The following is a 12,619-nucleotide window of genomic DNA, read 5'->3' on the forward strand; positions in this document are numbered from 1 at the left end:
CAGAACCACCAGAAGGGTCGTTGTGACGCCGTATTTCAGTTTCAATAGGAAATTCCAAAGTTTAATCATTTTTATAAATATGCACACATACTTTTGTAAATTATTTTAGGGAAGCAAAAAAAAACAAAACAAATCACATCAGGCCAGAGTATCAAAACGCTGGAAGTCAGCTGATGCACAAGTCAACAAATGACAGAAACATTTAAAACATGACTGATATTTGCTGACAGACAGCTGATCTCTGGATGTGCTGCAGCATGTCATCCTGAAAGGTACTGAGAGGGTCTTCAGTGAAGGGGCGCTCATATGTGGTTGTGCAGCCCTGGATACATAAAACTCTACCACACTATCTATAAGCGTCTCATGGAACTGATCCTCATCATCCTCATGTGCTGACACAGAACATGAATATTGATGTTCAGTTCACCGAGGCGTAAAGTTTCCACAAAAGAAAAAAAAAAAAACAAACAAAAAAAACTACTCAACTACAGACAGACTGTTTTATACGGAGCCGACCGGTCAGGTTATCTGCAGCCGGTCTGTAAAGACAACGCTGGCTGGTCCCTCCCCATCACCTGATCATTGCCATCTTTAGAGGAGGAATTCTTATCCGAATATCCGTCACTGACACAATCAGATTCCGAGGAGTTGATAATCTCTTACATCTGATTTAGGAGGAGATTTCACTAAAATCTCCATTTATCCTTTACTTTGCGACTAAAGAAAATCCACTCAGCTCATCCGTCATGTGTCAGTCTGTCATCTATCGCCACCACAGTCTGATTGCCTAGCAACGCTGATGCTGTGGTGTCATGGCTGATAACACTATGGCGTAAAAATGATTCCCTCCACGGTTCAAGGTATAAATGTTCAGAACCCTTTTCAGAAAAGTCATGACGTGTTAAATTTTACATGAAGCTGAAAATGTAAAGGGGGTAAAAAATGAGTCCCCTGGCGGTTCTGGTGGTAAAACTGTTCATAGCTTCATGTGGACCCCCATCGTCCCCTCCCAGCACCACAATGCTGACACCGTTATGTTCTCTAAGCTTCGCAGGGACAAGTTGGACGTTTTCGGCTCAGTTTGTGTGAACGTAAACATGGAGAAAGACTCAGAAAGCAAACTTCTCACTGACCTGATGATGTTGGTCTGGTCCGAGTTCTCCAGGACTCGGATCACCAGCAGGTTGACAGACCTGATGACCTGCGTCCCATCTTCCACGTCCTCCATTCTGGTGTCCAGCATCAGCGTGATCAGACCATGCATCAGGTCCTTCAGGACGCCCATGGACGCCTCTCTGGCCAGAGCCTCCATGGAGAAGAGCTGAGAGGGAGAGAGGAGACGAGGTTCAGGAGGAAGTTTGTGTCTCATCGGTTGCTCACCTGTCTCATGATCAGCATGGACTCACAGACAGCATGTTTCCCATGATGCAGCTGTACAGCTTGATGATGTCCTTCTTGTCCATGCGGTCGTCCGCCAGGTGTGTGCTGTTGATGAGCCTCAGCTGCATGATGGTGGCGATGAGCAGCTGGTCAATGTGACCCGACATCACGTCCGCTTTGTCCTCCTGTCGCAGAACCTCGTCAATCTGCGGAGGTGGAAACACAAATGAGGAACGCAGCCTCGGATGGACACCATTTACCACGCTGCTAATCACTTCATTAACACGTCTGAGGGTAAACATGGAAGCATCAGGTTTTAAGTTTCATTAAAGAAAAAAGCAGTAGAATCAGCTGATTCTACTCCACAAAATTTTCAACTTCTGCCCAACATACTGATGAAGTTGGTTCAAGTGAAAAAGTGAAAGTGAAAAGAAAAAAAAAAGATGGGATCATCTCGGTGAAGTTGTGCTGGAAAAAGACACCAAACGTGCAGATGTTTTTTATACAAGGGCAGGTTAACTCTAACTTTCATTCACAAACACAGATTTATAAAGCCATAATTCATTTTCACCTGCGCACAACGGGAATCATTCCAGTTATTTTACACCACTCTCAGCTTTTAATACAGACTGTCACAAAACAGTGATTGTTGTACTTGCTTTTAGCTAATTTTACTAGTTTAAAGTAATTTCACTGTAAATGAGAATTTGTTCTCAACTTGGTTAAATAAAGGTTTATTTAAAGCTGATGGGGTGAGGAACCTCCAGGCTGCTGCTCTCAGAATAGAAGAGTTTCGAGTTTGCCAAGTTGAAAACAGGCACTTTGGACTTCTTCTGCGTTTCTTTAAGTCAAGTAGCAAACAAACAGTTCACTCAAGACCAGGTGCAAAGGTGAAGAAGCCAAACATTATAAGTAAACTACACATTATAAATAAAACAGCAGCACTAATGAATGAAAAACTAATAAACACAGTATGGCACACGGGGGTGATGGGATGTACGTACCTGAGCCAGCGCCTGGATGCTAGTGTTGATGTCGCCACTCGCCACCTGCGAGATGACGAAGTTGATGGTGGAGGCGGTGCTGTTGTGAAGGTCGTCGAAGTGCGGCGAAACAGAGCGAATCCTTCAAACACAAAGACATTAGATCAGTGAATGTGTTCGTCTGTGTGTCTGTGTGTGCGTGAACAGTGTTTACTTGGGCTTGGGGATCATGATGGGCTCTAGCAGCTCGTCCAGCTTGTGTTGGACCAGGTCCGGGAGCTCGCACACTTGGCTCTGGTCCTTCTCGATCATGTCCAGGTCCAACTGGAACTCCTTGGGGATGGAGGGGTGGGAAGGCTCGCTGTGATGTGCATTCTGACGGGCTTGACTGTAAGGACGGTGGGACAGGACACCATTTTAGTCCAGTACATCATCGATCAGTGCCGTTTACGCTCCACTCCTGACCATACAACCACGTCTGTTTCCATCTTTGACTCCAGTAACTCAGAAAATCCGCCACATTTATGAATCTACGTTAACGTTACTCGTTTTGTACTCAACAAGTTGAGTGTGACCAAATCTGAGGTGAACTGGTCTGAACTGGAGCTGATCAGCACTGATCTCATAACAACTTTTCATTATGTATCCTCTGAAGAGGATGCGAACGCCACGGAGACGACAAGTCTGCAAATCCTGCGGTGGATTTACGGCGGTCATGATTAAAGCTGAAAAACTGTTAAAAGCTGCTTGTTCAGACGTTAACTCCTTTAAGAAATGTTTGATTAGTAATTTAATTGACTGACATGAGGGGAGATGGTCATGTTTGCACACGACTATCAGAATCATGTCTGAGCTTGAACTTCACAGGAGGAGTTTGGCTTTAATCTGGTAAAGTGTCGGCAATCAGGGTGAGCTAGTGTGCTAATTAAGCTTACATGCTGCTTCGTGTTGGTAAATGATGGGAGCAGCTGAAAACCGTTTCCAGGTTTTTCTCTGTACTACTGAAGGACGTATTCTTCTGCTGCTCCTCTGGCCTATGGTGTACCACAAGGGTCAATACTTGGTCACTGTGCACGCTGCCCTTAGCCTCCATTTTTTTTTTTTTTACTGTTTTGCTGACGGTGTCCACGATCAGATGACTTCAGGAGCTGGCTGAACAATGAGACCAAGACTGAAATGGTCATATTTGATGGTGCTGACAGACAAAGACTTTGAGGGACACCACCAGCTAAAATCCTGGGTGTGCTGCTAAGACAAACAAATAAGCTCTGTATTTAAGAACAGCTTCTACCAGCTGAGGCTGCTGGTCAAAGTAAAGCCTAACCTGCCCTCCTTTAAAAAAAGTAATCCATGCAACATTAGTACAATACTGGACTACAGTTAACCTCTTTATATGTGGATCTACCCCAGTCTTCTCTAAATCAGCTCCAGCTGGTCGAAAATGCTTCTGGACTGTTGACTGGAGCCATACAACATGAGCATATAACTCCAGTCTTGTCATCTCTGCAATGGCTTCCGGTTCATTTTAGGATTTTTAAGATTTATTACGGTTTCTTGAATGGACTGGCTACATCGTGACCTTGTTCATATTTACATGCCAGTTAGATTACGAAACTCCTTGAATCAGTTGAATCCAAACGTTCCCAAATCCAGGGTGAAAAGTTGAGGAGACGTTTGTAGTAACAAGTCTTGGTGATTCTGCTAAAGATGTTTATCATTTGAACATTTCCTCCACACAGAAGCGGCGTTTGAGGTCTGAAAGCACTGCTTTCTGCAACGGTTCCCAAAGTGAATATGTCTGCAGGCGCCACCCTTTTCCTTTCTGTGTAAACAAGATAGACGCATATTTGATAGCACCCGGTGACACAATCGCCCCAGAGTCCTTTCAAAACAATCTCCACACGTGTGCTGTATTACACACTGTGTTTCAATAAAAGTAAAAAAAAAAAAAAAAAAAAAAGGACCTGGACAAAGGTGGAGCTGGACGTGGCGCTACGTGTTTATCTTTCCAGCTGTTGCCTGGCAACCTATTAATTATTTGCAGGCGGTTTACGTCAGCTGGTGTTGATCGTCTGAATATATAGTTTATTCTGGGGAACTGTCGGTTTTAATGGAGCCTGATGAATTCAGCATCAACTATCAGGACCAAAGTGCCAACATGTTGATGTTCACTTCAGTGGGATAAATTCCTCCCAATTTGGTCCTGGTTAAACTGGTGTGAATGCTGACCGGTTCACTAGAAAGCACCGAGGTTCTACTGGGGCCCACTTTTCTGAAAAATCTTCCATTTGTATGTAAACTTTCTTTTTCTCTTAATTCTTTGGATGTTGTGTGGATGTGGTCTGAAGTGATAACTCATCACCTTTCTGTGAATTCTGAGTACAGAAACTCTGAATTCTCAGTCTTGCTCATTTCCTGAAGTCATCAAGTCACAGGGTCTAAACCCAGAAGAAGCCCAAAGTGAACGACGTGGACATTTCAGCCCACGTTTGTGTTAAATGTATGAAAACGGCTTCAGATGTCAGAAGATTCTCAGACCTCTTGGTCTGATTTCTGAACAAGTCATGAATGGTGGTGTTTAACTGGACACACACCATCAGGGTAGCTGTAGAGGTTTTACAGCTGCCCAAAATCAGCCAAACTGGTTTCATTTTCATAGTTTTTATGTTTATTTGAATTTTATTGTTTTAGTTCATCTCTTTGGTGGTGTTTCTATTTTGTTTTCTTACCTGCTTCGGGACCACAGATGGAAATTAGCATTCTTTGCTAGAATGCTGCATATTAACATCATGCTTTTTTGGAATAAGATGTTCATTAACCTGCACCGTCCCAGTTAAACTAAAGTTAATCTCTGTTTCCAACTCTGAAATCAGATTTAAACAACTTTAAAGCAAAATTTTACTCATGTTAAAAATAAATAAATAAATAAATAAAAAAAAATTAGCTTGACAACCAATCAGCTGACAGTTAATGTGAGTTCCAGGTGTTCATATCATCTACAACACTTAACAGGTAAACAGGGGAGGATGAGGAGGACGATGGTTATTTTGAAGGTTAGCAAGGAGCTTCAGTCGCCATCATCTTACTGCAGGGAATAAATCTTATTTCCCCACCATGACGAGAAGCACAACTAAAACTCAAAAGACCCCAGCAACGTTTCTCCATTAGCGTCAAAGGACCAGAGTTAGAACGTAATCAGGACTTTTACAAGGACAACACTTAGAGGAGGAGGTGGAGAGAGAGGAGGAAGAGGAGGAGTTGTACTCACATCCTATATGTGCGATACATTATTCTGCTCCGGAAAGGATGGCAGGCAGAGCAGAAAGAGGAGGAGATCACACAGGAAGAAAGATGAAGGGTTAGGAAACCAACATGCCATGACTCAGTGAGCCAGGATCAAAAGGAGGACAGATTAGTCCAGAGCAAGCATTCAAACCGCCGACACATCGGAAGCGAACATGAGGCTGAGACAGGATGGGTAACATGCCTCTGAAACATAGCTGGGGTTGGACATGTGCAGAACTCAGATAAGAGCAAAACATCCAAACAGACTTCAGAACCGTCCATGAGGGGCGTAACAGCACAATAAGTTCAGACGGGGACTTTCTGGTACTGGATGTGGCTCATTTTCATCTCTGAAAGTCGGGATGTCACGATTAATTGATTTCAGTATTAAACAGCATCATTAATTAATCATGAAGATTCGTCACCATGACTTTCCATGTGGTTTCATGTGTGAAGCATGTGATCAGATCAGGCAGGAAAACAAAGATAAACATGTGTTACCGCTTGTGTTGCTTTGCTTTCCTTCCATGTTTTATTGGGAAAGTATGGCAGAGGGAGCATTATTCCCTCAAAACTAATGGATTAAACAATTCTGGTGGGATTTCTTTGTTTCTAGAAGGAATGATCCAGGTGTTAGGGTTGTCTCACCAGCCTGTAAAGCAGGACGCAGGAGATGCGTCCAATACTGCAGGATAACCAGCAGCTTTGTGGGTAAAGAGTAAAAGGAAACGTTCAGTAACTGGATCAAAAGGACTTTCATCTTTACCTAAAATAACTTTGACATTAAATGTCACGTCATTCGTAATTTAATTCAAGTGCTAAGCAGCGTTCACTGAACGTTACATTATAAGCATGTTAACACTGAAAAAGCTGCTTTTGATGGATTGTTTCCACATTCAAACATGACTGACTGTGAGCACGTTACTGGTTCATGTCATCAGGGTGCAACGACCCTGGTGACAAAATGGGCAGTTTTACTTATGCAACAGCTGGAAGTCAAAGCTAGCCAGATGTTTTTCCTGCTTCTAAAGAAACATCCACAAGCATTTTTATAATGTAGTTTCTAGAAAGAAGCCTCCAAGTCCAGGTAGAGGTGTTGTAGTCCTAAATCTATTTTCTCTGAGAGAAATGCAGAGCTAATGTGTAGGATTTATTTATTCTGCACACACCAGGAGCTCTATGCTAACTTTACTTTGTTTCTATATTATTTTGTTATGTTGGCATCAAAAGGTGGAAATAACTAAAACTTAACTAAAATCTAAAAGTTAACACATAAGCAGAAGTGTTGATGTGATTTCATGTTTAGTTTGGGGCAGAATCACACCAATACGATCTATAATCGGGACATCCCGAGTCTGAAGTCGGAGGAAATGAATTTTCATGATCTCAGGACTGTTACACCCCGTCAGGAAAGGCTTGTTTTTGTGTAATTTTACACCAACAAAGAAGAGATCAAAGTTAATCACAAAACCGATCATCTTTCAGCTAATCAGTGAAACAATTATTAACTTTATTTTCTGTTAACTTTGTATTTGGGTGTAAAATTAAAGACTTTAGAAATTAGCTGTGAGGTTTTCATGCAGTGACTTTTCCCTCAGTGAGATTAATAGTGTTGTAACTGGTGACCATACTGGTTTCCAGTCAGTGTCAGGAACCTACTTGAGCTTGTTGGGGTCTTCCTGCGCCGGCTTGCGAAGGAAGGTGGCGTTGGGGTGGGTCGGGTGTTCCCTCTGAGGCTTCTCGGTCGTGCTCTGCTTGGCCGGAGCTGCAGGTGTCTTCTTGGCCGAGCGTTTGATCCTCTCCTCCAGCATGCTCAGGTCCTTCTCCGACAGCTGAAATCAGGAGGAAACGTCAGCGTTGCAGAACAGCTTTTTCACCTCAGATGTACCACACGGTGCTCCTCTTACGTTTCCTATCAGCTTGTAGACCTGGTCCCCACACGCATTGTAGACGGCCACTACGGTGTTGAGGGCGGCGTTGCGGACGGATGTGTCTCTGTCACCGATGTGGACGGCGATCTCCTTCAGAGACTTGGCCGGAGTCGGCTGACAGACGTTCATCCCATAGCCATCTATCAGGCAGCCCAGCTCCTCCAGACACTCTGAGATCACACACGTTAAAGAGGTTAATCACAGCAGCGTCAAGCCAGATGTTAATTTTTAATTTTTACACCGACATTCAGTTCAGAGACAGAAAACAGCGACAGGAGTTCCTGCTTGTGAAAAATGGGGGGGTCTCTGTACCGCTCAGTCCATTATGGGTCGCAGGTAAGCTGGAGCCTATCCCAGAGGCAGGGTACACCCTGGACAGGTCACCAGTCCATCGCAGGGCCAACACAGACAGAGACAACCATTCAGACACACACACACACGAAAAAAAAGCCACAGAGAAAGAGACTATGCCCGCACACACAATGAATTTTAATTGCGATAAGCAATAAGTCAATTAACTGCACGGTAAGGAAAAACTGAGCATGACAAGTTTGCTGGTAGCGATAGTTTTCATTAGTGTTTTTAAAGCAGACAACAGGTTTCACTATGGAATATCTCAACTGAACGCTCTGGTTTCTTGCGGAGCGACCTCTCTCGTGTCATATTTGACAGCAGCATGTTGCAGCACGAGACCGTGGTGAACCACCTCACCAGTACGAGCATTCATTTACGAGCATTCATTGTTAATGACACTGAGAGTCCATTCTATTTATTGTTTTTGTGTTATTTAAAATTTCTTTCAGTTCCAGTGTAAAACGTTCTTTAGTGAATACTGATGACGTATGTGATTGTTGAAGGGGTGTCCCAATTCGTAGGGGTTGACTTTAAGCCCTACCCCTTCTAGCTCTGTTTTTAAGGAGCAAGTAGCAAAGGTCAGGGGAAGGGGTAACAAAGAGAAATGAGATTGGGCCTAAATCTACGCTAGACCACAGATTGGTACGATAGAGCAGAGACGATGAATAGCTGTAAATGTTAAATATAACTGATCAAACTGCACTACGTGAGCTTTATCGGAGGGATGGAGAGTAAATTAGTAAAGCCTGGTTATTATCTGTTATTTTCCCCACACACGCTCTCTGCCTGTCAGCTGGTGGGCATGTGCACGTATCTTTGTACGTCGGGGTGGAGTCAGAAAGGACATGCCACCATTTAAATAACAATCAGGCTGTTTTTTAAACTCCAGCTGAACTCCAACAGTTAATGGAGATTAAAATAAATACAAATATAAACCATTGTAAAGAGCTAATTTCTGTTTATTCTGAAAACCTACCAAGTAAGCTGGTGGAGCTGTTTTGTTTTTTTACCATCAATTTCAGCTCCTTTATTATGTCACATTGGATTTTTAATTCCTAAATGAACTGACTGAACCATTTAAAGAGGTGTTTGTTTATTTTTACACATTTAATTGAGGTAGTCAAGCCATAGTTTTTTTCATTTTCAGGTCTTTATTACTTTACACTGGGTGTTAGGATTGATGTACTGGTGCACAGTTGTTAAATAAGTATTTCACTACATTTATATCTGTTTTTAAAAATTAGGAAAGAATAGTTTAAGTCTGTTGCCTTGCACAAAGAAAGATCAGTTTTTTCCACACAATGAGACATCATTTCTTACATAACTCAGCCTGTTTTTCCTGTATCGGCAGATACCAAATCTCAGATTTCAGTGGGGAAAAAAGTGATGGGCGCATCCCTACATCTCACTGCAATCCGTTTTCACATTACTCACTCGTTAACTGGTCACTTCATTCCTACAGGTAGTTGCGTTGGTACCAGAACTTAATTATTAATCCTCATTAAATCAAAATTTAAAACACTAATTAGCAAATCAAAGCGGAGCGATCCAGGTTTCACACCTGCAGCCCCCGTCAGTCGTACTTCCTGTCGTCTTTCTGATGCCGCGGTCATGTAAACACGTGACGGCGACACTCGGCTGTGAACTCGCGTCAGATGAAGTGACTAGACAGTTTACTGAGTGGCGTCGCTCTGAATCTTCATAATTTTCAGATCTCAGATAACGTGTTATCTAAAACTGAATCCATTCTAAGCCGAAATACAACTCAGAAATTCCTACGACAATATAGATTTAACTTCTTCAGCCATGATGGACATGAAGTTCTCAGCATTTTCACCTCCCTGGAAGACGTTAAAAACGCAGACTTGTCCGATTTTCAGGTGGAGGAAGCCGCATATTGTCCAACACGTGTTCTCCGTGTTCTCACCTTCAACACAGAAGCACTATCCACACGACAATGGTCTGTCTAAACCACCTTTAACCATAAAGGATGGCAGAGTTACTACAGAGTTAAGCTGCAGGTTTCAGAAAAACTGAATGAGACCAGACCGTGGGAAAAGACTGGACTTGAACCCATCTGTGTTACAACCTTTCCTTTCATTCTGGGTACCTCTGCATCCGAGTCATTTACACAACTTAGAGGTTTCAGATAAATTTATGATGATCTTGGGTTATTTAGGGGAACAGGAGTTGATGCAGCATCTGTAAACACTTACCTGATCTCTGCTTAGAGTTCTTGGACTTAGTTCCTTCCATGAGGAAAGGAAAGACCTTGGATGCGGGGTAAACCTTGCACAGCATGGCCAGAATGGCCCGAACATCTTTGCGGACCACATCCTTCGACTCTCCGACCTGAACGAGGGCAAAACAGAAACTGAGCCGCTGATGAGATAAAAAAGCTTTATGGCTGCAGAGCTTGACGGGCGCTCACCTTCAGGATGAGGTAGGGGACAAAGGAGGTGGCCTCGTACTCAGTCAGGTGGTAGTTCTCCCTGTTCAACATGGTGAACAGCAGCTTCAGGTACTCCAAAACCTTCATCAGAACCGTGGTGTTGGTGTCAAAGAAGCGAAGACTAAACCACTTCAGGATCAGGTCCAGACAGCTGATGGTGGCCTCGGTCTCACTCTCCAACCTCTGTTAAGCACAAAGTTTAGTCCGGACGAGTCCTGAATAACAAACAGACCTGCAGAAGTGACAGCAGCTGGTACCTCTATCATCACTCCGATGGCCTTCACGTGTCTCTGGAAGTCGAAGTGAAACAGTTCATCCTGCAGCCACTTGGCAATGCAGGTAGACATCTGAGTTTTCAGCTGCTCCACATATTCATCCCGAGGAGTGATGAAGTTCCACTTCAGAATCTGCAACACAGAAATCCGGCTTTACATCATTTGTATGAGTGCAGTTTCTGTTTGAGAAACATCTTCCGCACACGGATCAAGCAAGCCTGGGGAAAAAAACATAAATAAATAAATCAGGTTGACCCATGGGCACAGAAATGGGTAGGGGCGGGAGGGATGCGTCCTGATCAACATCCAGCCACACAAACAGCTGATCTGTGCGTCATCTGTAACATCGCTGCTAAAAGTCCCGCCTCATAACCCATTTCAACTGTTATGATTGGCTCTGCTCTTGTTTCTTGCTGGTGATTGGCCGTCCCTGCCGTCAGTCTCTTGTGGCTAGCTAGTACCAAAGAGCGGTGCTAACGGTGGTTGTGTCTTCAGTCAGAACATCAGGAGCACAGTAAAGAAAGGAGGACATCAAGAGTTATTCTATGGTCCATCCCCACCAGGAAAGTCCGGGGGACTTGGTGTGATTGTCCGGGGATTGACCCGACTTCATGTGAAAGTGGACCAAACGTGTGACTGCACCCTTAAAGTGGGTCAACATAAAAGTTTAAGTCACAATGAAATTATTTTCTCAACTGCTATTTAGTCATTGATAATGGTGATATAACAGTCACCAAGTTAAACATGGAGGTTCCTCAGCATGAAACACGTGTTATTTAGTCGTGACAAAATCTAAGCTGCAGTTTAGAGAGAAGATGATGATGATGAGGAAGGTGAATTTTAGTACTCACACCTGAATAAAATCAAATGGATTCAACAGCTTCTTGTCAACTTCTTCACAATAATTTCAGTCATTACTAATAATAATAATAATAATAATATTAATTTCAGTCAGGTGTGTTAGATCAGGGAAACAATGAAAACCTGCAGGATACCGGCCCTCGAGGACCGGAGTTTGACACCCCTGGTCTAAGGTAAAACCGGAGACCAATGGTAGTCCAAGAATGGTAGTCCAAGATTTCTAATAGACAACTTAATAAGAGAGACTAACAGGCCCAAAGTTTCCACTATTTGAGAATTATATTTATCTTGTGCACAAAACAATGATTTCTGTTTTTCGTAAATTTCATCCATCTAGTTTCTTATACACGCTTAGCATTTATGAAGAACAAGTAGCTTAGAGACCTCATATGGCTTCAAAGAGACGTATAACTGGATATTATCCACATAACAGTGGTAAGAAAGCTCCTTAAACGAGCCCAAGATATGCTGAAGGGGAAGCAAATAAAGAACAAAAGGGGGCTAAAGTAGAGTCCTGAGGTACACCAAAAAGAAGGAAGGTCAGTGAAGATTTCTAAGTTGCGTCAGCCATATAAACGGAGTGAACCACCAAGTAGGAGGACAACCATTTCAACGCAGAGCCGGATACACCGGCCCAGCGCTTTAGCCCATCGAGTAGGATCAGATGATCGACTGTGTCGAAGGCAGAAGAAAGGTCCAGTATACATCGGACAGAAAAGTGCACAAAATGGACCGTGGTCATTCTAACATTGTTTTAAATTAAAGTGAAAAGCATAATGATGGAAAGATGAACATTTCCTCTAACATCACAAATTCAAGTCTGGACACAACTGATGTGGAACAAATATACAAACAGATGTCATCTCATAAAATCACAGAAATCATGAAATAATCCTGGATTCAGAACACACCCCCAAAACAACAAAAAAACTTTATACATATTTTTTGCAAATATTTAACATTATAAACTTCTGCTTGCTCAGATTAAATATTAAATATAAACACCCATCATAAGTAAAACCAAACACTCGTCTTCCAGGGACCTCTGTGGGATCAACCTTACATCTTTGGGTTAACCAATGTCACACTGAACTAACG

At 42.9% G+C, this 12,619-nt stretch overlaps 2 protein-coding genes across 7 annotated transcripts in view; both read right to left on the bottom strand.

Annotated features, from left to right (window-relative positions):
* LOC121647505 (NACHT, LRR and PYD domains-containing protein 12-like) overlaps window positions 1-12,619 on the bottom strand; it is a gene marked incomplete at its 3' end in the record, with an annotated part of 791,953 nt that overhangs the window by 91,813 nt on the left and 687,521 nt on the right. The gene's annotated exons all lie outside the window — the stretch shown is intronic.
* ckap5 (cytoskeleton associated protein 5) overlaps window positions 1-12,619 on the bottom strand; it is a 39,332-nt gene that overhangs the window by 6,772 nt on the left and 19,941 nt on the right. For 3 of the 6 annotated variants that reach the window (XM_041996012.1, XM_041996009.1, XM_041996008.1), the window contains 10 exons: window positions 10,643-10,792; window positions 10,365-10,568; window positions 10,150-10,285; window positions 7,556-7,749; window positions 7,308-7,480; window positions 5,632-5,655; window positions 2,578-2,751; window positions 2,385-2,505; window positions 1,407-1,586; window positions 1,134-1,321 (listed from right to left, as the gene is read on the bottom strand). In XM_041996012.1, coding sequence (XP_041851946.1) covers window positions 1,134-1,321; window positions 1,407-1,586; window positions 2,385-2,505; window positions 2,578-2,751; window positions 5,632-5,655; window positions 7,308-7,480; window positions 7,556-7,749; window positions 10,150-10,285; window positions 10,365-10,568; window positions 10,643-10,792 — 1,544 coding nt within the window. The remainder of the gene's footprint in view (window positions 1-1,133; window positions 1,322-1,406; window positions 1,587-2,384; window positions 2,506-2,577; window positions 2,752-5,631; window positions 5,656-7,307; window positions 7,481-7,555; window positions 7,750-10,149; window positions 10,286-10,364; window positions 10,569-10,642; window positions 10,793-12,619) is intronic. The other 3 variants (XM_041996014.1, XM_041996011.1, XM_041996010.1) reach the window with 1 other exon arrangement.

The sequence above is a fragment of the Melanotaenia boesemani genome, chromosome 10 (genome assembly GCF_017639745.1).
Source record: "Melanotaenia boesemani isolate fMelBoe1 chromosome 10, fMelBoe1.pri, whole genome shotgun sequence".
In the NCBI taxonomy this organism is placed as follows: Eukaryota; Metazoa; Chordata; class Actinopteri; order Atheriniformes; family Melanotaeniidae; genus Melanotaenia; species Melanotaenia boesemani.